The following is a 27,938-nucleotide window of genomic DNA, read 5'->3' as shown; positions in this document are numbered from 1 at the left end:
ATAGCTAAATTTGTTTATAAATGCTGACAGCATGTTTGAGTTTAATTCTTTCTCAATGAAAATATAACTGAACAATAATATTGCGTCCAATTATAGAAGTAGCTACTCTGGAGCACCTCATGCATCAGTACTCAGTGGTTATTATTGATTATTGATTATTGATTGAGGTCACAAAAGGAGATGAGAGGGTAAACAGACTTACAAATGTAACAAAGTCTCTAACTTCATTATTAAAGGTACAAGTGATCTTCAGTGAATCTCCCTGAAAGCATAAATAAACATCAAAGAAGGTGGGCTACAAAAACCATAGTAATACCAGCACCTTCTAAATGACAAGGAAAGGTTAATAAATTAGAAGTTAACTTCTCCTGGTTATATTCACAAACCTTTCTGTGTCACAGAATGACGAAGAAAGGTTATTAAATTGGGAGTTGACTTCTCCTGATTATATTCACAAAGGTTTTTAGGCATTCCAACTCAAGCTTGATGTGTTTTGGAGCTGCGTACTACTTTTTTATTTATTCTATTGCCTTGTATTTAACATTGAATACATGTTAACACACAAAAAATGACTCAAGAAAAACGGCTCTGATATCATCTGATATCGGATATATGCTTTTCATTGCACAATGCAAAGCAAGAAAGGAAAACCATTACTGTAATCTTTACTATAATAAAAACCGTGTCTATCTATTTTAAGTCATGGTTTGAAGTTGGAAAATATTGCACCATGCAGGTTTCCAACTCATGACCTTCAGTATGATATTCAACACTCTAACCACTGCGCTGATCTGACTGCCCACTAGGTTTATAGAATAACTACACAGATAGTTAATACACTTGAGGATCTCCCATGACACATTAGACTGCCAGCGTACTCATAAAATGATAAATTGTAGATTTAACATTTTCCAATTTGAAAAACATTTCTATTTTTAAAATGAAATTAATGCCAATAAAGTACTATATTTAACATTGAATTTGACCTTTGTTATCGGTAAATTTTCATTTTAGTATTATATCTTATCCACAAATATTTCTTTTGTAAAGTTAGCAATTAAATTAGTACACAAAATGAGTATTTTGTTTGAACGCAGCTAGTTTGAGAGATCACTAACTGCTAGAGTCAAAACATATTTATATAGCTTCCCCTTTGAAGCTAAAAGCGAACACAACAGAGTAAAGATTGAGCTATACAACGTTGATACGAGTACAACTATTTTTAACTTTTTTGTTTTGACACTTTGTTAACCTAGTCCTTCTAAAAATAAAATGTCGATAAATGTTTGTTTTTCGTCCAAGTTTTCTAATAAAGAATGAGTATTGTATTTTTGAAAAAGACATCTAAAATTTCTGAGGTTGAATTAAATAAAATAAATATTATATCAGAGACTGTTTAGTATTACCAATTATTAGTAAAGTAATTATTGATAATAATATTAGTAATATTGCACTAACTGGTAGCAATCTTTTGTTCTTTTCCATACGCCTGGTTTCCTGAAAGTTGAAGTCATAAGAATCATCAAAAGCGAGGAAGCCAATATTTTTCCCATCTCTGTACCATTCAATGTGCATAGCTTTCCCTAAGAGATGTGTATGTAGCAGGTAGGCGTAGATCTCAATACCTTCCTCTGGTAAAAACTACAACCAAAACTATAAATATAAATACTATATATATAATATAAATATGTTTATAAATATATGAGCTGGTAATTAAAGTGTGTAGCATGACAAAAGGATATACAAAACTTCCTAAATAGTGTACAGTACTAAAATACAACAGCTACCAGTAGCTGATAACCGCCAAATAGAATCTAGGTTAGAATAAGTACCAAATATTCCAACGAATGATCTTTCCAAATCTCTGCGTCTTCTTACTCTGCCTATGCTAAATATTTATTTTACTTCAATTCAAGGTTTCAAGGATTTTTATGGTTTGTGTCTTTGTTTTTTACATGACAATTACAGGTTTTCAACTCATTTTAACTTACAGGATATGAACAAATTGCATACAATAACTAACAATTATTTTGAAAATATCACTACCAGCTGCTTTAACAGTCTTTCACCTAATATTCGTTCTCTCAGCAGAGAAAGGCATTTTAAACGCTATTTGTCAAACTATGTATTCAATTTTAGTGGCTAACTGCTGATCTTCTTTCCTTTTTTGTTTTATCACTGTTGTATGGCATAATTTGAATTTTTTTTATTTGAAATAAAATTATTGCCAATAAAGTAATATATATATAAATAAAAATAGCAAATGGTTACTCTGACAAGTAATACAAATAGCAACTGCCAGCATCTAGAAAATAATTAACCCCGGCTCAAACAAGAAAACTTGAAAATTATCAACATACTACTTAGCAATTAGCAATTAGCAATCTATGCAATTAGATTGCAACTACAGTGAAACCTAGGTTTTCGAACGACTCGCAGTTCGAACAAATCAGAGTCCGGACAAAAAATTCGGGAAATTCTTGCTTCGTAGTTCGAACCAAATTCGGAGTTCGAACGCCGGTACGACGCATGAGTGCGTACGTGAGGGTGGGATGCTGAGCGGCATATGGGTGTAGATCTTGATCTCCGTGACCAACTGTTGTCGCATTGTCCGAGATTAAACAAATGTGTAGCAAATGGGCCGAGTTACAAAATTTCATCGAACTCCACCACCCCGATAAAGCTGCAGCCACCAGAGTCATCAATGACTAACAACACTATCATGAACCACTTCCGAAAAGTGCTAAAAAGAAGGCAGAAGCAAGTGTCATTGGATAGATATTTTAAGAGAAAAGAACATCCTGTAGCCGAGTAAAAAATCCTATTCATAATTCTTTTCGTTATCCTTTTTTTTATTTTAACGTGTTCATGTTAGCGTAATCTTTCGTATGGAAGATTACGACAACGCGAACGTACGATTAGCCTGGGTTACATTTATGTTTATGGTATTTGTGTCTTTGCCATTTTTCTTAACATTTTCTGAGATATACATTGCTTTTTATGTGTTAGTCAGCATTTTAATGTGCAATTTCATACATAAAATAATGTATAAAATACTAAAAAGGTAAACATTCAGGGTGTTGGAACGGATTAAAACTTATATATATTAATTCTAATGGAAAAACCTGTTTCAGATCTCAAACAACTCGGTTTTCGACCAACTTTCTGGAACGGATTGTGTTCGAGAACCGAGGTTCCATTGTATTAGACAGCTCTAGATATTGCTAGTTGTTTATTGCCATTTGCTAGTTGCCATTTAATAGCCAATAGCCAGGGCAAACAGCAAACACCAATGAGTAGTAAGCAAAAATCAGGAAATATCAAGTTACAGATGTAAGTATTATGTTGACCTGATTGGTGCACTCGCTGTTGCAATAGGACATAACTTTGAACTTGTCAGCAGTTGGTGGTACCGCTATGCCATTCTGGAAGCCTAGTCGAAACACTGCAGCCTCTTGTTCTCTAATGGTAGAAGTGTACGTGGCACGAAGGCCCGATGAGTCGACGATTGCTAAGAAAAAGGGACAATGAAAATAATAATGGAATTATTAATAGTTTTACAGATATTTATTTAACAGTTGCTACTTACGGTTGTTCATAGTGTTATGCAATATAAATATAGCATTTCATTGTTATTCTTAGTAATTCTACAAGAACACTAGCTACTGATGTAGTCTAACCTTTATTTATAAGGTTACTCAATTCTAAAATATTTTTTTAAGATAAAACCATCATTGGCTGAAGCAACTTACTCTTCCAAAGAAACGTACCAGTTTGGTAAGTTAACGGGGTGATGGAGAGACACATCAGAGCTGACCTAAACTTAGATAAGGTAAAGTTTAAACCAATTTAGCTTGGCTATTTTTCATTCAGTTTAGAAGGTTTCAGGGTTTTGTTTTGATTTTTAACCAGGTTCAATTTTTTTATTTAAAAAGCTGTGACATGTCCTAAGACTTAAAATTTAAAATGTAAGATATCGTTTAGTTTCAGAGTTTAATATTTTATGGAATTTAATTTTAAATATTGGCAATTCGGTATGCTAAAGCAATCGTAAGTCAAAGTTTGACTGTATTTGAAATTAGTTAAAACTTGACTCACTATTTAGCAATCCAGGGTTGTCATAGTGTATTTGTATTTGGAAATAGTTTGGGGATGATCCATCAGAGCCTCCTATAGGATATCCAGCTTCCACAGGGAAATAAAATGCCTGAACAAAGCAAATTATTTTTGATTTGTTTTCAACAAAACACTCATTCAAATTAAATAATAATAAAACAACTTTTATATACAAAGTAAATTCATCCAAATTAAATAATAAGAAGACAACTGTTATATACAAAGTAAAGTCATATAAATTAATTAATAAGAAGACAACTCTTAAGTACACAGCAGATTCATCCAAATTAAATAATAATATAACAATTCTAATATACAAATCAGATTCACTCAAATTACTTAATAGGAAGGCAACTCTTATATACCAAACACACTCATCCAAATTAAATAATGCTAAGACAACTCTTATCTATAATAAAGACAATTCATTTAAATTAAATAATAAGAAGACACTCTTAAATACAAAACAAATTCATCTAACTTGAAGCAAGTTAGAAGAAAAATGCTAAAATAGACTGAACAACCATGAAAAGGCAAAGATACACACTTACCCCACCCCCATTAGCCCATCCGTGTATAGTAGTGAAACAGTTGTCACTAAATTCTGGCATTTCATCGGTGTAGCAAATTCCTTCAGTTTTATTATTGTTTCGGATACGCTCTTCCGAGAGACCATAACAAGCGAATAGCAGGATATGATGAATCAAACCCTCACTTCCTTCACTTATGAATGGTTCGATCTATTAATTAACAAAAGTTAAATCTATTTAATCAAATATGAAAACTGTCGGTAGTTCAGTTATAGGCACATAATAACATGTTATTTGGTAATTAAGGTCGCTTGTTGAATCAGAATCCCACATTCTTTTAATTTTTTTCCAAACCAAATCTAAGATTGTCTACTTTTTATCTGTAACTGAAGAGTACTTGTGGTGAGTCACCTTACAAAGAAATCTATAGTTAGATCTGTGAGGAACTAATCAGTTTTGGTGGCTGGGTTTGTTCTATTAATTTTACCACCATGAGTCTACCTTGAGGTCAAGCAAACAAAACCAGCAACAACGCCAATTTAAACAACAGTAAAAAGAAGTAAGGAAGTCAGTTGACAACATTATTCGATAGTGGTGATAAACTTAGTATCGGTGATGCAATGGTCATTAATAAAGCCAAGCTGATGCGATCCAATATTTCTTTCCTGCCAGTCGAAAGGCAGGAAATATTGAAACGCATCCAATATTTCAAGAGATGCATATTATCATTATATAAGAGGTTTCGACCTTACGAAGGTCGAAACCTCTTGTATAATGATAATATGCACCTCTTGAAATATTGGATGCGTTTCAATACGTATTTCTTTCCTTACTATGTTTCGACCTTACGAAGGTCGAAATCTCTTGTAAGGTTTGAACTCTATGCTTCCCAGGCTTGAATAATGGATACAAATTATTTGGCATCTTCCCGATGCCAAATAGTTTGTATCCATTCATCTTTAGTCTATATATATATTTTTCGAGGTATTATGTGTGTCCCTCCAGTTATAGCTATTAAAATCTTGGAATTAAGAATCGGTACCGAAGAAGATTTGATCTCGGACCCTACTGATCACGACACCGATGCAGTGCCCTTTAGGCCAACGAGATTGAGTAGCTATATGATAGTCATTTAGTACCAGATATAAGTCATTATATGAGAGCAAATACCCAATGGCTTTGCTGCTAAGCAGGATGATTGCTAAGTGATCATCATTAGTTAGCTTACTGGAATTTTCTATTGGCAATGTGCCAGCGCTTTTATTACCATAAAATCATTTCTTCATGATATGAAGTTTTAAAGTTACAGTTGTTTGACAAAGTTTAAAAACCTTTACAGTTGTTTTTATTTTTTTTCTTAATTTATTTCAACTACACAAAACACTTCTCTCATGATATGTAGTTTGAAAATTAGAATGGGAAATATGTTATTATATGTTAAATACAAATAAATGTTCTGTTCAAAGACTTTTTTATTACCCGGGCAATGCCGGGTAGCACAGCTAGTATCATATAACCATGGATAAAGTCCTATACCGAGTGGTAGTTTATGGCAAACATTGCAGAACTGAACACCTTTCTAGAGTTGAGTCTGGCAAAATATGTGCTCAAGGTCAAACACACTCCCCAACATAATTTAGTCAGTCATATTCCTACTCGTCAGTCCTCCAGGCGCCGCGCCACACCGTTGTAAAAAATTGATTGACACATTCGATCGCGCGTCACACTACTCTGATGAGCAGATCACTATTCTATTCCTTCCTTCATTATCTTAATTTATGTGACCTTATTGGCTTCATGCCCTCCTCATAAATCAAATTTATTTTCAATCTGACAACTGATCTGATTCAATGGAGGGTCAAGGTAAGTTAAGCGAAACAAGGTAACAACCACCCACTCCTCTTCTCATCCGCTGAAGCAGGACATTATGTATGTGTAGGTCATAAAGCTCGGAGCCTTCAAGATTAGGAGCTTTTAAAAGCTTCAAAAACTGTTAATAGCCTAATGATTTACATACCGTAGCTATCACAATGTAACTAACCTATTGTACTGTAGCCGACACATCCATAAGGCAGCACACACCTAACACTGTATGTTAGTGATGGGGTATGTCCTATAGTAGCCAAATATTTTTTTATATATTTATGTATTTAACACTCATTTTTGTTTGGTAAATTTTTTTAATGTTTTCTTTGGGCTTGCTGTTTATTGATTAAGGTTCAGTAAGTACTATGACTTATATTTTAAAATCCCTAATATCTGCCGTATCAGCTGAATTAGCCATATCATCCGATATCGGTCAATATCGGCTGGCGTCTGTCAGCTTTATCATATATAAGAAAGCCCCAATTCCACAAGAAAACAAGATCGGTATTAGAGTCAATCAGAGATTGAGATCTAATTTATATAATTGTACTCCATGGTTCAGAGACTATTTTATATCATAACTACATGAACTTGTGTAAATTAGACCTGCACGATTTGTCTCACCATGCCAATTCGGTTATCGACCTCAACTTCAATCGAACACCGTTTATAACCGACACATGAGGCCTCACCACGGTGTCAAACGGTGTCACAATTGATTGCGGTTAACCTGACACCGAGACAACATGAACATCCTCATTTCATGAACGTTAACTTCAGATTTTTGTAATGAAATTTAACTCTTTCACTGCCAACCATGTACAAATTCAAGTATCTACCCAGTGCCAGCCATTTTACAGAAAGCTGTCGACATTGCTTCATGATATTTATACAGTTTTTTTTTCAATCTTTATCTAGAACATGTTTATTATGGTACATATTTTATTTTGACAACATTTTAACCAACATTGCTATCCAAAAATTCAATGGATCTATACTTCGTGCGATGATAAAGCTATGTGAAGCTACGATCGATGCGAAGCTAAAACGATTCACCACAATGTTCCTTATTCTTACAAAACTATTACTTTCACCACTATCAGAGACAATGCTGTTACTTTAATTATCAGTATGATCACGAAAATCTGAATTGGCTATAATGTGATCAACATAACTGATTACCTGTTTTCTGACTCGCACGCGGTACACAAAAATGAACTCACACAAAAAAAAGTTCGTTTTAGGTTAGAAAGTTTAAAATTGCTTTGTTGTTTTAGGCTGATTCTTTTAGAGAAGTTTTCGGACAACACTGTCATCTTCGTACAAGTCTTAAAGACTGTGGGTTATGTTGTCAACGAATAATAAAAACAGGTTACTACGTATTGCTGGGAAAGTCGCAATAATGCATCTATGGCAGTGGACCCTAGAAAACACATAAAAGCGTTATGCGTTTATCATATCAAATAAGCTCATAATAAAATTAGTTTGAAACACATGAGCACTAAAATGATTGGCTAAATGTATGTGAAGTCAGCCTATTGATATACTTTAAATTGCTGATGAATGCAATCATCTTGGGTTGTACAAAAAATCAATAATTCATGTACAATTTGCAACACATATTTATAAATTTTTATGTCAACGGCTTTATTTAAAATTTTATTACAAATCATATTTCAAACACATTGTCTCCAACAAGATGTAATAAAATAGCGCTTACTTACTGAGATAATATGATGTATTTCTTCAAGCTTAGGAGGAGTGATGAAGGCGCAGTAGTAGGTGGTATCTTCTGCAGGAACATTATACTGTAAGACAAGACTAATTTTGAGAAGATCAAATAGATGTATTGATGTGCAGACATAGCGTGCATAAACGCCTTTTTTATGTTGCTGTGGTTTTCACTAGCTGTTGTGAGCGAGATTTATTTGTCTGTTGGCAGCATTTAAAAACCTTTATTTTCAAACTGCTCCAACAGCTGCCTACATACCCTTCTAACTATTTAAATCAGGCGACCTAAATCGGGTGACCTAAATCGGGTGACCTAAATCGGGTGATCTAAATCGGGTGACCTAAATCGGGTGACCTAAATCGGGTGACCTAAATCGGGTGACCTAAATCGGGTGACCTAAGTCGGGTGACCTAAATCGGGTGACCTAAATCGGGTGACCTAATTCGGGGGACCTAAATCGGGTGACCTAAATCGGGTGACCTAAATCGGGGGACCTAAATCGGGTGACCTAAATCGGGTGACCTAAATCGAGTGACCTAAATCCGGTGACCTAAATCCGGTGACCTAAATCCGGTGACCTAAATCCGGTGACCTAAATCGGGTGACCTAAGTCCGGTGACCTAAATCGGGTGACCTAAATCGGGTGACCTAAATCGGGTGACCTAAATCGGGTGACCTAAATCGGGTGACCTAAATCGGGTAACCTAAATCGGGTGACCTAAATCGAGTGACCTAAATCGGGTGACCTAAATCGGGTGACCTAAATCGGGTGACCTAAATCCGGTGACCTAAATCCGGTGACCTAAATCCGGTGACCTAAATCGGGTGACCTAAATCGGGTGACCTAAATCGAGTGACCTAAATCGGGTGACCTAAGTCGGGTGACCTAAATCGGGTGACCTAAATCGAGTGACCTAAATCGGGTGACCTAAATCGGGTGACCTAAATCGGGTGACCTAAATCGGGTGACCTAAATCGGGTGACCTAAATCGGGTGACCTAAATCGGGTGACCTAAATCGGGTGACCTAAATCAGGTGACCTAAATTAGGTTACAAATTGTAAACTCTGAACTCTGAAGTTAACAAAAACTTAACTGGTAATAATTCTTGCAGGAAAATTATACAGTGAGCCAAGGAGATAAACTTGAAAGTAACAGCAAAGAATGCACTGATAGTAGAGGAGAAACACACTGATGCTTGCTAAAAACCCTAAACATGCACCATAAACATTCTAAATTTTTTGACAAAAACTTCCACCACTGTATGTTTCATGTTATGAACAACCACTACATTCTACCATTTATTATCCTGATTCCTCCACAATACTATTAGATTCTCTTTCTTTAAGTACAATGTTTTGTGAGGACGTAAGCGAACATGGTTCTCTTTCTTTTAGTATAACCATGATTTTTTTGGTAAGTTTCAACAGCGGTTTGCCATTTGACACATGTTTGATACACCATCATTAGCTAGTTGTTGAGTAGCGAGAAAGGGTGGAGGAGCTCGCAGAGGAACTCCTCTATTCTTTGTTAGGTTTGGTTATTAGTCCTGCAGGGTTGCTAGCACCCTTCACATCCACGCTGTAGCGCAGATGTGGGAGCCGGTTTAGTCAGATTGAACACAGGAGCAATTGTAGCTGGATGCCCATCCTAACACCATCAACGGTCCTTCTGTGATTCGAACCACAGACCTGCTGATTACATGCCAGGGCACTAACCACTGAACCACCGTTGCTCTTATTGGTAGTGGTTTTTCGGAGTTGATAATCTAACTATCCGATTACTAATTTCTAAAACACTGTAACCTACTCAATAATTCCTGATTTCCATCTTCCTATTTTTGTTTTGGCATGTAAAGAAAAACATCCTTTTGTCGATAATTATTAGTTCCAATAAAAATTTATACATACACGCAATACCATACATAATTTTAAAGGCAGGTAATGGTTTCACCATCTCCTATTTTTATACTAATGACAATTGACTCGCTATCGTAATTAGGCATGTCATTGTTACGTAAAAATGATATCCTTTAAAGGAAATCTTTACTATGATAAGGTACCGTGTCTGTCTGTCCAAAGCTTCAGTTGAAGACTGAGATAAAAGATCACTTCATGCAGGATTCAAAGTTGCGTCATTCAGCTTGGTAGACCCACACTTTAACACTTGCTATTGATAAGCCTTATCGGCTTATCAATAGGTTTTCACTTTTCTTTTGATTACGAAGCCTACACATTAGCTAGACCAATCACATTTTGTCTCCAATGAAACAACCTTGTTGCCAATCACGTGCAACCAATCAAAAATCTTTTTGCTAAGCAATTCATTTCTAGTCAGTTTTTAAAACGGGAAAACCAAATCGCTATCGTCATGGCAATAATAATTTTACCGCGCTCTTTCAACGCAAAGGAAGCGTCAGAAATTTTGCAAGAGTGAAATTCACTTAACAATTTTATATTTATCTTGTTGAAAATTCTGAATAAGATGCATTTTACAGTAAAACAGTATCTGCATTGATTTTCGAGATATTTCGTGAATACTAATGGTATATTGAATTTTCGAAACTCCACTTGAATAAATTTGGTCAGAATAGCGAATTTAATGCAGTAGAATGCGTTAGTGAAAGAGTTAAACCTAATGCCAATCGACTGCCTTCTGGTGCTACCAACCAGCGGTGCCAATACTTACTTCTTGTGTTTTATCGGCACCCTGACTGCCTGCATATTACCAATAAAAACTGACTACGGTGTGATAAGCCAATAAGATCTAATTTGGTGCAGTCTGGTATTATTTTAGATCCAATTGTCTTTCATTATTGTTTTATTGCAGCTATACCGTTTTATTTTTATGGTTATTTCATTATTACTATTTTCTCGGCAGTTCAGTGACCTGTGAGAATTCATCAGCTGTAATAACTCTGTGCATCATTATTCCAAAATGGGGTAAGATGGTGGATTAGTGCAAGTGATAGTTTGTTGATATGCTACACCAAAGGTTGTGAGTTCAAATCCTGTTGAAAGTGATTGTTTTTCTCATTCCAAGCGTGGCTTCGACCAGACACAGCTCTTGTTATAGCAAATAGTTGACTGTAAGTTTAATGATTAAAACTAACACAAGATTCACTCTGTCTTGTTTGAAAAAATACGACTAAAACTTGAGCTTTCAAAACTTCACCATTTTGAGGTTCTCTATGATTATGTTGCTTATATACTTACATTGTTGACTCTAAAGTCTAATGTTTTAGCATCTGCTGGAAACGATGTTGGCTTGCTTCCAGTTGTAGATTCGAGTAGGTAGACAGACTTTGATCCTCTGTTCGTGTATCCATGGTAGTCTGTACTAGTAAACCGGTTGTCTTTTGGATCTGAAGTTTGGTAGGCATAGATCAGTCGAGTAGTCGATGACTAAAAATTGGCAAAACACACTAACATGACTAACAATAGGCAAAAAAATTCATTCATTTAATTAAATTTAAATTTTTTAAATTCAATTTAAAATTTAAATAGCTTGAACACTAGTACCCTGGTAATCTAGTGAAAGTGTGTTAAGTGTGACGATAGAAAACAAATATTAAGGAATGGACAAATATTCTGATAAGATGGAAGGCTAACAACCCAGGTATAAGAATATTGTCTTGCCAAGCGGCATATCACGAGTTCAAATCCCACACAATGCAATCTTTTCCGCGACCTTCAACCGTGGCTTCGAACAGACGGACGGGTGCACACAACTCTTATTATAGTAAGAATTCTGTTTTACCTTTGACGGAGACATCAAAATGTAAAATAAAATATGAGCTTTTACATGATTTTTTTTAATAGATGTATTGATGTTTAGCAATAATGTGTATAAGCAGCATCTTTTCTGTATTGCAACAATTTTTACTAGCTGTTGTGAGCAAGATTTATTTGTCTGTAGGCAACATCTGTATTGATGTTTAGCAATAATGTGTATAAGCAGCATCTTTTCTGTATTGCAACAATTTTTACTAGCTGTTGTGAGCAAGATTTATTTGTCTGTAGGCAGCATCTAAAATCTGTTATTTTTAAACTGTTTAACAGCTTTCTACAACCCTTCTAATTATTCAAATCGGGTGACCTATCCGTAGGTCGACAATCCTTAAATACATTCGATACAAACTGTGAACTCACTGTGATAATGTTATCTTCATTGTCATCACAAGTGTCAAGTTTTCTTTGAAATTGAACTCTAGTAATTCCATTGGCTTCTAAAGCTGATATCAGTCTGACATCCTGTGAGGTATCTTTTATTGGTAGGGAATTGCTAGTGGCAGACATATCCTATAAGTGACAATAAATAGCAAGTTATAGCAAGTGCTTTATCATCACAAGACCTTAATCTGCAAGTGAAATCACTTGTGGCGCATCAGTGTGTACTTTTACCATTAAAAGTAAAGTGATCTACTTGATAACCGAATTTCAATTTAGTGGCAAATGATTAGAGATACACTTGTCAATATTTTCCTGGCTGCCTGTTCCTCTTTTATTGTCATTGGCGACGAGTTCAAATTGCAGTGTTACATGTCAAAGTGATCTACTTGATAACCGAATTTCAATTTAGCGGCAAATGATTAGAGATACACTTGTCAATATTTTCCTGGCTCTCTGTTCCTCTTTTATTGTCATTGGCTATGAGTTCAAATTGCAATGTTACCCGTCTCTATTGACATATATTTTATATTGTATTCACTCATTATTGTTGGAATAAAATTTCAAATATAGCCTCAGATACATTGCTATTATAGATGTCTCACACGATTAAAAAGTAGGCCTACATCTGTAAAAGACTTATAGCAGCATATCTTACATATCATGAGCTCTGTGAATATGAATAGATTAATATAAAGGGGAATAAACCATGTCAAGGACATTAATGTTCTAGGGAGGAAGGTTAGTTTACTAACTGATGTATCTTAAAGATCTGATCACATCAAATTATTTGAGATTTTTACTAGAAAGCATAAATATTTTTTTATCGTTTGAGATTTAGTTTGTTGTTTCAAGTGATCTGACTGCCAAGACATTTTAAGATTAAAATCCACAAACATTTTTTGCAGTTGAAATGTTCAGAAAAAAAAGAGGGCTCAAAAAATGATGCCGACAGTCACGCTTTTCGTTTAATTTGATTTGGCATCCAATCTTTGAAATATTTATTCGTATAACATCTAATAAAACGTCTGCTAACGTAACACTTAACAGAGCGGCTGGAAGTATATCAGCTATCTGTGACTAATTCCTTGAGCTCACCAACAGATATGAAGAGCCATCATCCGCTACCCAAGCTACTATGATATCGGCATCTGCCATGCTGCCGGACGGAGAGAACCCGAGTCCAACCCATCCTGTAGTCTCACATGTCACCTACAGATATATTAACAATTTAGGTGATAAATCGCAAGGGTTGTAATGAATTACATTACAACATTGAGAAATTGCATTGAATGTGGAAAATGAAAACAGTAAAGTTCTAAATTTTTATATTTAAATGTAGAACTATTTTACTTTTACACTTTCTAAAAAGAAAATAATAATAAATGAAAATCTTATACTAAAGAAACACTAGCACACTTGGAGCTAGTTGGAAGTCTGCACTCATCTTTAATATAATAAATCTCAGTGTTTGTCTGTTCGTCTGTTTGTCTGTTCAGTTATAAACAAAGTTTCAGGACTCAAAAATCTGCTATCTGCTAGATTTAACCTTGGAGCCTCCAGTTCTGCAAACAGGCATTTATCCAATACGCTACGATGTCAAACTGGATATTAAGGAATAAATTGTACACATGCTTATTACACTTGCCAAGTTTTCATGGCTTCATGGCTTCACGCTTAACACTGCAGCTAACGTTGTGCGTGAAGTCATACAAGAAGAAAAATATAAGCCCATACGTGAAGAAAATTGCTTAAACTCACATAGCCAACAAGACTATTGCAATCAGGATAGAGCTGGAGCAGGTACTGCAGCCGATACAGTATGAATTACACAGAAATAAACTTGGTACACATAAATAAACACAGTACAGAGAAATAAACAAGCACCTTCTTTTAAAGCATACAATGGTAGATGTTGTATATGTTGATTGAAAGTAAATTTTCTGTGCAAAAACATTTTTTATTACCCGGGCAACACCGGGCATTTAGCTAGTCTTTCCTATAATAAGAGCCGAGTGCGTCTCCTTACTCCGTCTTAACATTCCTTTTGTGCTGACATAGAAAGTTCGGTCATCTTAATTATAAGGTACATATAATTGAAATCTTTACTATGATAAGAGCCGTGTACACACCAATATAAGCCACAATTAAATGTAAAAAATGCTGCATTGAACAGGATTCCAACTCGCAACATTCTGCTTGATAGAGTAATACTCTCACACCTGCACCAATTCATTGCCTTTCTACATTTTGGAATGATTGTGCAGATTGTTATTACGTATGATGAACCCTCACAGCGCACTCTGATGATCTCCTAAGACACTCTAGACTGCCAAAAGCCCTAGTTTAAATAAGATTATATAAGAGGGTATTACCTTATATGTCAAGGGAGATAACTAAAAATAAGTAATATTGTTGCATATGCAGGTATCTCTCACGCGCCTGACTATGTTGTAGGAACTTAGGCTAAGAATGCCAGATCGGCTTTGGGAGGCCATGCATCTAAAATGAATCTACAGGATGCCGCAGCCTTCTTGGCTTTTGGGTGTATGGAGAGCTTCCTTTTTCCATTTCCTGGAGACCGTCGTGAGTAGCCTACTTATATTACAAATATATTAAGAGGTTTATTAAACGTTTCAAAAGAGGTATGCATTAACATTTTATAAGACTAATCACAAATATCTAGGATGTCAAGGGAGTTATCTCCAACGTTGCTATTTTTTGACTTGTGTTGAGGGCTTTATATGTGACCACAATAAAAATGGGTTTATAGTCTCAGTACTATCGATATCTCTTGCAGTAATGTCAGTTAATAAGCCATACAAGTAGGCCTATAGTATTACTAATCACTTTTGGCATCGAATACCAAGTCTTTGAGCTAGTAATTTTGGCAGTTCCTATTGCACTCATAAAACTATTATTTGCCTGAATAATTCGGTTAAAGTACAAAAGTCAAGGCCTAAATGCTGACCTTTTTAACCGATAGCCAGCTGATATAGATTGAACTGATAGAGATAAATGCTTGCCAGATATTTTATGCATTAACTGACACAGCTCCTTGCTGTAGTTCATAGTCTGACTGTTGAATAAAATAGCAGAGGATCAAACCTAACAAGCTAGTTCAAAGATCTTTATTATCATGCGTGTAAAGATTTACCGAAAATTTAGTTTTTTGTACAAAGTCTAATTGTTATAAAACTTCAATAGTTCCAAATGTGTTGGTCGTTTATTTGATTTTGGGGACATCTGTTTTGCTGCCAAGAGTAACCCCAAAACATCTTGCCACCTCGCTGTAATAAACTTGTTTTACTTCTTCAAAAGCAGCGCATTCATTCATCAATCACCCTTCTAGAGAAATTCATATGAATAGTGAATATGCCTTTCTAAAGGACATATCAAGGTCATCATATATGACCGGCATCAAAGAAAGTAACTGTCTAGTATGTACTAGAGAATTTCATGAGTTATAGTTCTCGATTCATGTTTATTGCAAAAAAACAATTTAATTTGTTTAAAAGTATTTTCAATTAATTTAATTTAGTATTAATTTAATTTATTTAAAAGCATAATTCTATTGGATATTTGTATCTTTGTTCATTGCTAGAAGTAAAAGAAATGAATTCAATAATTCCGTTGGTTATTCTGTTTAATGAAAACCAGTGAATGCCAACTTACTGAAATATCAGCCTAGATGTTAAATCAGCAACAACTCAAATAGATAATAAGCCATACGAGTATAGTATTACAAGTCACATATGCAACCATATACCAAGTCATTGAGCCAGTAATTTTGGCAGTTCCTGTTGCACTCATAAAACTATTATTCGCCTGAATAATTCGGTTAAAGTACAAAAGTCAAGGACTAAATATTGACCTTTTTAACTGATAGCCAGCTAATATAGATTAAAGTGATAGAGATAAATGCTTGCCAAATATTTTATGCATTTACTGACGCGGCTCCTTGCTGTAGGTCATTGTCTGGCTGTTGAATAATTCGGTTAGTTATTTTGTTTAATGAAAACCAGTGAATGTCGCCTTACTAAAATATTGAATTAGATGTTAAATCGGCGATGACTCAAATAGATCAAAACAGACTTTTTTGTCTGTCTTGATCTATTTGAGTCATCGCTGATTTAACATCTAGTTCAATATTAGGTAAATTCATAGGTAAACGCAGTGAAAAATATGATAACATTGTATAGGGCCAGTGGCAGTCTGGTGCTCTAAAAGAGATTTTCAGGTGTAATAAGTAATAGCCCAGTTAATTAATCCTAAAGGTGGCCAAGGGGAAGATTGACGGAAGTGCTAGGGTGTCAGTCTACGTTGAAATGTTGAGAGTTCGAAAATTGTGGGGTGTAATCTTTTTGTCCAATACCCACCCGTGGCTTTGGACAAACTGATGGACAGAGCTCTTAGCATAGGAAATATTTTGAGATGTTATGAAAAACATGGATTGATTGAAAGTATCATCCAATGAGAAATTATACACCAATAGTTGTTAAGTGATGTAGAGAGAGAAGAGTTCAGGGAGAATTTACCAGGATTGAAAGCATTACGAAAAAATCATAACCGCGCATTGATAAGCACTCACTGGTGCCCAGATGTAAATTGCATCATAGTTGCCGTAAACGTTTGCTTTAATATCTCCGTAGTTACATTAGCAGTGCAAAAAAAAACAATTTAATTTGTTTAAAAGTATTTTCAATTAATTTAATTTAGTATTAATTTAATTTATTTAAAAGCATAATTCTATTGGATATTTGTATCTTTGTTCATTGCTAGAAGTAAAAGAAATGAATTCAATAATTCCGTTAGTTATTCTGTTTAATGAAAACCGGTGAATGCCAACCTACTGAAATATCAGCCTAGATGTTAAATCAGCAACAACTCAAATAGATAATAAGCCATACGAGTATAGTATTACAAGTCACATATGCAACCATATACCAAGTCATTGAGCCAGTAATTTTGGCAGTTCCTGTTGCACTCATAAAACTATTATTCGCCTGAATAATTCGGTTAAAGTACAAAAGGCAAGGACTAAATATTGACCTTTTTAACTGATAGCCAGCTAATATAGATTGAACTGATAAAGATAAATGCTTGCCAGATATTTTATGCATTAACTGACACAGCTCCTTGCTGTAGGTCATTGTCTGGCTGTTGAATAATTCGGTTAGTTATTTTGTTTAATGAAAACCAGTGAATGTCGCCTTACTAAAATATTGAATTAGATGCTAAATCAGCGATGACTCAAATAGATCAAAACAGACTTTTTTGTCTGTCTTGATCTATTTGAGTCATCGCTGATTTAACATCTAGTTCAATATTAGGTAAATTCATAGGTAAACGCAGTGAAAAATATGATAACATTGTATAGGGCCAGTGGCAGTCTGGTGCTCTAAAAGAGATTTTCAGGTGTAATAAGTAATAGCCCAGTTAATTAATCCTAAAGGTGGCCAAGGGGTAGATTGACGGAAGTGCTAGGGTGTCAGTCTACGTTGAAATGTTGAGAGTTCGAAAATTGTGGGGTGTAATCTTTTTGTCCAATACCCACCCGTGGCTTTGGACAAACTGATGGACAGAGCTCTTAGCATAGGAAATATTTTGAGATGTTATGAAAAACATGGATTGATTGAAAGTATCATCCAATGAGAAATTATACACCAATAGTTGTTAAGTGATGTAGGGAGAGAAGAGTTCAGGGAGAGTTTACCAGGATTGAAAGCATTACGAAAAAATCATAACTGCGCATTGATAAGCACTCACTGGTGCCCAGATGTAAAATGCATCATAGTTGCCGTAAACGTTTGCTTTAAACCATAACTGCCACGAACAACTTTTATCATATTTACTAGGTAAATCAGACATGCTGATTCTGATTTTGTAATCAAAATAAAGATTAGGCCACTAACTTTCAGAGTAATGAAAAAATTTTTATAGCGTTTTAATATCGGTCTCGAAAACAACACGATTGGCATAACAAGCTCCGCCCATAAATACTTGACGTAACCTAGCTTTTTAGGAACAGAAGTTACGTAGGGATGTTTAGACCGATTTAGAATAATAGAGATGGGTGTTTTAAAATCCATTAATATCTAAATTCAGCCTTAAAAATAATATCAGTCTTTTCTGAAAGGTAGATAAGCTATTTAACATTGCATATTTAAAAAAGCGCGATAACAACGCTAGCTCGTGATAAAACCGCGCTTTTTGAGCTCATTTTTCTCGGCGTCCAGCCCATTTAAACGTCATGTAACAAGCTGCGAGCAATTTTAAATAGTTTATATCCCTTTCATAAAAAACTGAAACTATTTTACAGGCTGGATTTAGATAATAATGGGTTTTAAGACACCCATCTCTATTATTCTAAATCGGACTAAACATTCCCAACTTCTGTTTCTGAAAAAGCTAGGTTTCGTCACATATTTATGGGCGGAGCTTGTAATGCCGATTGTGTTGTTTTTGAAACGGATATTGAAACGCTTTAAAAAAGCCTAAATGACTTTGAAGGTTAGTGGACTAATCTTTATTTTGAGTACAAAATCGGAATCAGCGTGTCTGATTTACTTAGAAAATACGATAAAAGTTGTTCGTGACAGTTATGGTTTAATATCTCCGTAGTTACATTAGCAGTGCAGTAGTAAGCGAGTCACAGCCATGCAGTATGCAGTGTAATTTCATTGCATGCTTTTATTAGTATGCAGTACGCAGTAAACACGCAGTATACATGCAGTAAACACGCAGTATACACACAGTATACACGCAGTATACACACAATATACATGCAGTATACACGCAGTATACACGCAGTACACAAGCAGTATACACGCAGTATACAGGCAGTATACACGCAGTATACACGCAGTATACACGCAGTATACACGCAGTATACACACAGTATACATGCAGCAAACACACAGTATACACGCAGTAAACACCCAGTATACACGCAGTTTACACGCAGTAAACACGCAGTACAATTATTTTACAATGCGCAGTAAACAGTATTAGTGCAGTTAGGGTATTGCTTACTGCTTTGTAAGCAGTGCTGGATGCAGTGGGAGTGTTGCTAGTGCACATTTCACAGTAATATATGCGGTAGGAACTTTCACGTTGCACTGTACATATCTGCACAGGACCTCTTTTGCTTTTTTTGTGAAAATCATCACTGAACCAAATATCGAGTTGGTTTGGATGCAATCACAACACAGTTGCTAGATGTGAATAATACTCAATCTGAAGTATGAGTAGTATAGTAGTATGAATAGTATGAGTAATATAGTAGTATGAGTAGTATGAGTAGTATGAGTAGTATGAGTAGTATGAGTAGTATAGTAATATAGTAGTATGAGTAGTATGAGTAGTATGAGTAGTATGAGTAGTATGAGTAGTATGAGTAGTATGAGTAGTATGAGTAGTATGAGTAGTATTAGTAGTATAGTAGTATAGTAGTATAGTAGTATGAGTAGTATAGTAGTATGAGTAGTATGAGTAGTATGAGTAGTATGAGTAGTATGAGTAGTATAGTAGTATGAGTAGTATGAGTAGTATGAGTAGTATGAGTAGTATGAGTAGTATGAGTAGTATGAGTAGTATGAGTAGTATGAGTAGTATGAGTAGTATGAGTAGTATGAGTAGTATGAGTAGTATGAGTAGTATGAGTAGTATGAGTAGTATGAGTAGTATGAGTAGTATGAGTAGTATGAGTAGTATGAGTAGTATGAGTAGTATGAGTAGTATGAGTAGTATGAGTAGTATGAGTAGTATGAGTAGTATGAGTAGTATGAGTAGTATGAGTAGTATGAGTAGTATGAGTAGTATGAGTAGTATGAGTAGTATGAGTAGTATAGTAATATAGTAGTATGAGTAGTATGAGTAGTATGAGTAGTATGAGTAGTATGAGTAGTATGAGTAGTATGAGTAGTATGAGTAGTATGAGTAGTATGAGTAGTATGAGTAGTATGAGTAGTATGAGTAGTATGAGTAGTATGAGTAGTATGAGTAGTATGAGTAGTATGAGTAGTATGAGTAGTATAGTAGTATTAGTAGTATGAGTAGTATTAGTAGTATAGTAATATAGTAGTATGAGTAGTATTAGTAGTATAGTAATATAGTAGTATGGTATGAGTGGGCAAACAAATTGATCACGATGGATATGTTGTATCTGGTTGAAATAAGAATCTATGATGAGTTTAATACATCATGTGAATGAAAATACAGCACACAAACCCAAAATTTATTATGGTAATTGTGAGAATGCCTGACTCATTCAACTTGATATAGGAGTTAGAAAGCAAGTTCATGAGCTTGCTAAACAGAAAATCTGACAATTTTGTACAACGCTGCAGAGATGCTTGGAAAGCCAGCAGTGTCATTGATCTACAGTATCAACCACATAATAATGCGCAATTGCAGTACACATGCAGTACATATGCAGTACGCATGCAGTACAAATGCAGTACAACCGCTGTACACATGCAGTACAATTGCAGTACACACAGAGTTTCAAACTTTGAAGATTGTGCTTTGCGAATAATTGAGTTACAGGTAATATGTCATGCAAGTTGATCCAAGTTCACAGCGGGAGTACCGTAAGACCTCTAATTGAACACCCACCATGGCGCTCTATTTTTCAACCTTTCCTCTATAGTGGCGGTCAATAGGAGGCGGCGTTCAAATAGAGGTTTTATGGTAAATTTGGCAAATGTGGCAATTTGTAGTAGGAGTGCAGTAGCAGTAAATATTTACTGCATAGTAGAAAATTGTAATGCACTACAAACGTGCTGCATACTGCCCTGCAATGAGGTGGTTCAGTTCTAATGCATCACAACCCTCTAGTCGATCAACATTTCAAATTATGCATTGAGTATGATCATTGCACCTTAAGATGTTTACAGAAGGATTAAACTGACATGATAATTTGAGAATCGTCTTACCGTGAAGGTGATTGTCTCCCCCTCAACTGTCCAGCTAACATTGAATTTGTCATGCGAGTCAAGAACCAGCCAATTTGGGAGGTTGTTAAGTGATGATGGTTTTCCAACATCCAGCCAGCAACAACATACTATGAGTAGTGCTGCCGCAAATCTCATTTTTTCTTCTAATCTAATAAAAAATATAAATACCTATTGGTACACCAGTTATGCCGCTCTACGCATATATATGCAACTGTACTCATTTTTAATAAGTGTGCCACAAACGTACAGAGCAGTCAGGCATGGATATCTTTCATTATGGTTCCCTTTACGAGCTCACTAGCTTTACTATGCAAAATTGTTGCCTATTAGAGGTTTTTCTGTGAGGGCTAATTTAAATGGTGTACCCATGTTTAATTTTGTGCTGAACTCTTATATGTCAAGTTTTATGTACTTTGCATCTTTCCAAGAGGAAATAAAGTTTTGCAATAACCCACCTAATAAACAAGAGTGTACATTTAGGTATATTTTAGTGATACAACAAAATGGTGCTGAATTAACAGCAATTCATAAACCTATAAGATTTGACAGCTAGTTCTCAGTGTTCTTCATAAATCAATGGAGACATAAATTTTTAACTGGGGCTCGTTATTATTATTACTGTTATTTTATTATAATTATTGCTATTATTAATATTATTATTACTATTACTATTTTTATAATTAGTATTATTATTATAATTAGTATTATTATTGTTAGTATCCTTATAACTATCATTACCCGTTATTCTTTAATGATACAAAAATATGACTACTACAATTAACAAAACGGTTTCATGAAATTGCTGTTAAATAAATGAAAATATTTCATTAATTTTTAAATAAATCAAAAGAATCAATGATGCAAACTGTACAGTTTTACTATTGCTACCATAAAAGCTAAACCATGAGTGTCTATTTAGTGAGATACAAAACCTAGGGATGCATTGAACAGCTTTTTCAAGCAACATTCTCTAGACGGCCTACTTGAATAATAAATTTATACAGTACATTCAGGTGTATTTAAGACAAACTAATAGGTTTTCAATTAAACAGCAAATTAATAAGCATCATGTGATAAGTTTATAAAACGTTGCAGCAAGATTTAGCTCAAGATTCAGCCAAACACCAAATTGTGTGCAGTTAAGTGGTTAATACTTCAAATACAACAGCACTTTGCCACGTTGAAGTATCACAACCTAGAAAAATAGAAGTTGATATATTATAATGTTATTTATGTTTGAGCAATCTCTTGAAGATCAAGTATGACGTCTCACTGCAAACAGAGGCTGTGAGTGTATCTCACTGCAAGCAGATGCTGTACGTGTGTTTTAAGAGCATTTGTTATATAAACAATGGCTCTACTGGACCACTAGATCACGGCTGCTGTAGTTTGGACACGCAACAAATGAGAAACAAAATCTAGAGATGCATTCATTTATCAGCATTTTCAATAAATATGAGTTTCTTCTCAATGACCTACTAGTTTGTATAAAAATGCAAAACACACTGCAGTAATAAAAAATCATGAATGCACAGTAAATCTGTACAAAGATAGCAGTTTCTATAAACATCAATATTATACACCTACCTTACTAAACTTAGAAACACTTGTGTACTTGTGTAGTACACTCCTCTGTGGTTTGTTATTTTAAAGACCAAAAAGCAAGGAATAAGTTGACATAATAACGATGAACAGCCAATCAAAGGACACTTTTCATAGCGATTATATAATACGCATTTTTAGACAGGTCATTGACATTTGTACTCCTACGTGTTTGACTGGTGCTCAACACTGTAGGAGTATCAGTCAAAGTAACAGTAATCAGTAATCAGTCAGAGTAACACTGATATTACAGGATGTAAGCAAGCGTAAAAGAATATCATCTTACACTTCTTAGAACTGGTCAGTGATCTCTTGGGATATATTTAGCAATATTTGATGTAAGTTGTATTGTATGTTGAAATGGACATGAGATGGAATTACATTTTGTTTGTTCCAAAAAAAAAATTACTTCTAATACCCTGTCAGTCCGATGCGCTGTAAGAGATCATCATGCGTAATAAGTATCAGCATAAGTATTCCTATATGTGCAAAGGTGTCGATTGGTGCAGGTGTTATGTCATGAGTTCGAAGCCGTTATGATGCACTCCTTTTTACAACCTCCAACCAAGTTTTTAGATGGACACGAATCTTATTATATTAAAGACTAGTACCCTAGCAGTACAGTGTGCAGTGAGAGATCATCAGGTTTAGCAACTAAATGCACTACTACTCATGTGTCTGGGAAATTGATGCAGGTGTTAGAGTGTTGGGGGTCCTCCCATGTTTTGTGACGATTCTGACGACCCGACGACAGGGATATTTAAAAAGTGACAGACGAGACGACCATTTATCAATGTAGGTGACGATAATTGTGTAAGTAGATTACTAAAGGTACGGCTACACGTAACGAATTTTTCGTTGGTTCGGAGTTCTGACCGAAAAACGCAGAATTAATCGGTCGAAATTCACAGAATTATTTGAGCTGTGCATGCCCACCGAGTTCGTCGACAAAACGCTTTTAAAAGATTAAACAAATTATTAGCGAGCACGATTCTAGCAGATTTAGCAATTAGTATAGTCCAAGACATGTATCGCGACACACAATAAAAGTACGAAAGCAATTCAACATAGAACACACGATATAACTGTTTAAGTTGCGCTATTGTTGGTTAGCGAGCACGAATCTTGCTAATTTTAAGATATATGTAGTCCGAGAACAACATGCGACATGCAAAAAAATATTAAGAAAATTCACCATAGTAAATACGATACAACCGACTTGATTGTGCTAAAGACGGCAACATTTTTTACCACAAAACTTTTGCTGCTGAAAAGGAAATATAAATAAAAAATAAACAATTTGTAGCTACAGCGTCCAAACAATAAATACATACAATAACGCGATCTAAGCAGTTGCATTGTGTACTATGTTGAATTGCACTTATACTTTTATTGTGTGTAATTATACGTCTCTTGGACTATACTCATTGCAAAAGCTGCTGGAATCGTGCTCACTAGCACGATTCTAGCAGCGCGGAATAATTCTGTGTGTTTCAATCATTTCGTGATTTCGCTTAGAACCAACGAAAAATTTGTTACGTATAGCCGTATCTTTACTAACTTATTATTTGTCCAAAATCAACACGGTCAACCGAAACTTCACTAGTTCTGGTTTGAAGCATCTGGCCCAGCATTTAAAGACTGCCAAATAATTAAAGTGAACAGCAATGTAATGCAACGACAATGACAGCAAATCCGTTTCCAAGTCTGTGACTGGCAGTGATTATCATAGACAATCTCGGTCTATTTTCAGTACAAGAAATGTAGCCCTAAAAACCTAAGACGGCTGTCACTCTTCGCGGAGTAATCAGCAACTCTCCCAAACATCACTAATAAGATTGTGAAGGTCGCTGGTTGAGCCATGCTTTTAGTTAGCAGAAGTTCAAACTGAGCAAGTTTCAGGTTTTTAATGCAACCCAGTGCCACCAAAATGGATATTTGTATTAAAATAACGAATGCGAAGAAAGAGGTTGTTTTGGTTACCAACTTGAAAAAGGTGACAGTGATTTTAAAAGTGACGAACGTGATTTTAAAAGTGACGACAAGGATTTTAAAAGTGACTATTCTGACGACAACTTTGTGTGGTAGGACCCCCAGTGTTCGTCTATCAAACTGAATGTTGTGAATTTGAGACCCATTTGATGCAATATTCTTTCCTCAACATCCCAGCATGCTTTCTTATCAAAGTAGAAATATCATTAGTATTATGCACCGTGAGAGATTATAATGAGGAATCAGTATATGCATAATTAATTCGGAAAGTGGAAAGTCGGCTGAGTGGTGTAGTGGATAGAGAGCTGGACTATACATCGGGTAATGGAGTTCAATTCCCATGTGAGAAAAATTCATTCCGAATGCTTTCAGCATGGCATGATCTTAATTTATCCATCACAACTGATGATGTTGCGAGCTGTGAGAGATCATCAAGTGTACTAAGTATGTGCACAATTATTCAGACAAGCAATAAGATGGTTGGTTAGTGTCAATCTCACAAACTAAAACTTGTGAGTTGTTGTTTTTCCTAAAAACCACTCTGTTTTCAGAGAGACAGTTATAATGTATAGTGAAAGTTCTGCTAGCCAATTTATTCACCTCTCAATAATAGAGTCCTTAACAAACTGCTATTGGCTATTGCTACTTCCTCAACTATTGGTCTAAAATATTTCTGAAACATTACAATATTATAGAACTTTGCTTATTGTATGTGAGAAATGCTATTTTAAAAAAATGTCTATAGCTGAAACTGTTCTCTTTCTTTTGTTGTTCTAAAACCAGTTTATAATATATTCAAAATATAATAAAAAGCATTTTTTGTTTCTTAACTATAGCCCAGAAGAGACATATTTATCACTATGTGTATGCAACCAGCAATTGTTTAATGCTTAAACTACATTGCAAATAAAATCATTTTAGATTTTGTGTAATCTATTGGTTGTGATCTATAGACCAATTAACTATACTAGACTGGGCAATGCAAAGCCATGGTGTCCTACATAAATAGCTACATTCTTTGTGATACAACATCATTGCTATGTTCAATTTCACCTAGTCAGGCAAGTGAGTCATCATTGTTTACATTGAAAGAATGAAGAGACATTTTTGTTGCTACATGCAATTTGACATAACCACTAAAGTACACAAGATAATTGTTTCAGATTTTATATATACAGCATATACACTATGCATTTTTTATCCTGCAAATTTGTAAACATAAAGTTTAATATTTCATATGTAAAGTGCGAGTAAAAGTGTATATTGATCGATTCTAAAAAATTGCAAAATCATCAATGTTGCCCTCTGTTATGGGCTAACATGTCAGGTAACTAAGTATACAAACTGCATACACAAATGCATACACAAATGCATACACAAATGCATACACACTGGTATATGGTACACTGATCGCAGTCTGCCATGAATATAAATGTTAGGTCTTAGGTGCTATGCAGCCAGCATCAGAAAAATTGTAGAAAACTGATGATTTGGTGAACTGATGAAAACGGATGCTTTTAGAGAATAGCAGTACATGGTGATAGCAAATTCTTTGGTTTTTGATTGTAGAACGTTTTTGCTTTTATATTTTGGTTTTGGCTTCATTTTCTACTAGCTCCTTCAGGCAACCATCCATTGAGTCTAGCTGAGCGTTTTGGAGTTTATTTTCTTTTTGCAGTAATGCAAGCAAATTCTTCTGAATATGTGCGGTGTTTTGAAGCCTTTGAAGCTTATTGTTAAAGATGTGGTTGCGTCAAAAAATTCGATTTAATGAAATTAAGACCCATAAAAGGCTAAAACATCAGCTACAATTTGATGCCATTTTGTCTTTGTAGACCAACCCTGTCCAGAGATATATGCGTTTGAATGAGGCCCTCTTTTAAAAAGCTCACGTTCCAGTGGGTGCTTCTTTCGTGACGTCACAAGCAATACACCTGAGAAGAAACCATGAGCGATAAATATGAGGTCGCTTCCTTAGCCAATCATCAGCGCGAAATTTTTATATAGGCCGTAATAAATGTTATCACTCGTAAAATGCATTGTCTGTAATCTCAAAGTTAGGAATTTTACTCTATTATTAAATCGCATGGACATCGATATTTACTAAATTAATTAACATCGTTACTTGACTTTCTTTAAAAAATTTGGTATACGTATCTCTGGTGCGATCTTTGGTCTGAAGAGGCCGGGAGTGACCTCTTCAGATTGCTTGGCGGCTGTTGGCTTTTAAGAGCAAAGTGAAGGTTCCATGGCTGGCTCATCTTGGTCCAGTGTGGATGATGCAGATGGCCTTGGTCGGCAGTCATCTAGGTATGCTTTGGTTGAGTCGGGTTGTAAGTATTTTGGCAGAGAATCAAATATCTTTGGCACAGCAGTTTGCTTTAGTATGTCAGCCATCTTCATATCAGGAGATCTACGATAAGAGTCTTTTGTGAAATGATCTCTGCAGAGCACAGAGTACCTATTTGGAAGGCATCCAGTCCTTGGGTTTCATAGTGTATACCCAATTGTTACGTCTGTCTAGGCGTTTTGTTCTGATGGAAAAAGTGTGGAAACCGTGTTTACTGCCCTTTCCTGTAGTATCAGAAATGCAGAGCAAAAGTTTTTATTCCCCTTGCCCTGCAAAATAATCAGTAAAGGATTACATTCTTAAACCATCAAAGTAAAAATATTTCTGGGCGGGTTTAGCCCAGCTCTTAAATATAGTACAGCCATCACCATACTCAGTTACTAGCCATGATGATGAAAATTTTCATGAAATTAGCAACACTTTGTCTACTACACAGCACATATTTGTGCGAAACAATTTTTCAAATTGTAGTGCCAGCAATGAACTTTAGAAAATATTTTGGAAAAACTATTATTTGGATGCACATCTCGAAACAATCCACAAGATCCTTTGCTCTATATATCTAAATACCTCTCACAACCACACTTCAAACAATTGGAGCAAAATTTACTTTTGAATCCTT

The 27,938-nt window shown here is 35.1% G+C and overlaps 1 protein-coding gene across 1 annotated transcript; it reads right to left on the bottom strand.

Moving 5' to 3' along the window:
- Positions 1–148: 148 nt before the first annotated feature.
- Positions 149–27,272, bottom strand: LOC137405110 (DBH-like monooxygenase protein 1 homolog). The gene is made up of 12 exons (XM_068091334.1): positions 27,163–27,272; positions 26,859–26,900; positions 21,352–21,520; positions 13,511–13,624; positions 12,395–12,544; positions 11,459–11,647; positions 8,237–8,320; positions 4,668–4,856; positions 4,099–4,207; positions 3,351–3,511; positions 1,459–1,641; positions 149–262 (listed from the first exon to the last, which is right to left on the bottom strand). The coding sequence occupies exons 1-12, from the start codon at positions 27,270–27,272 to the stop codon at positions 149–151; spliced, it is 1,614 nt and encodes a 537-aa protein (XP_067947435.1).
- Positions 27,273–27,938: the final 666 nt, after the last annotated feature.

This window comes from Watersipora subatra, chromosome 9 (genome assembly GCF_963576615.1).
Source record: "Watersipora subatra chromosome 9, tzWatSuba1.1, whole genome shotgun sequence".
Taxonomy (NCBI): domain Eukaryota; kingdom Metazoa; phylum Bryozoa; class Gymnolaemata; order Cheilostomatida; family Watersiporidae; genus Watersipora; species Watersipora subatra.
This window is presented reverse-complemented; position numbering and strand designations above follow the sequence as displayed.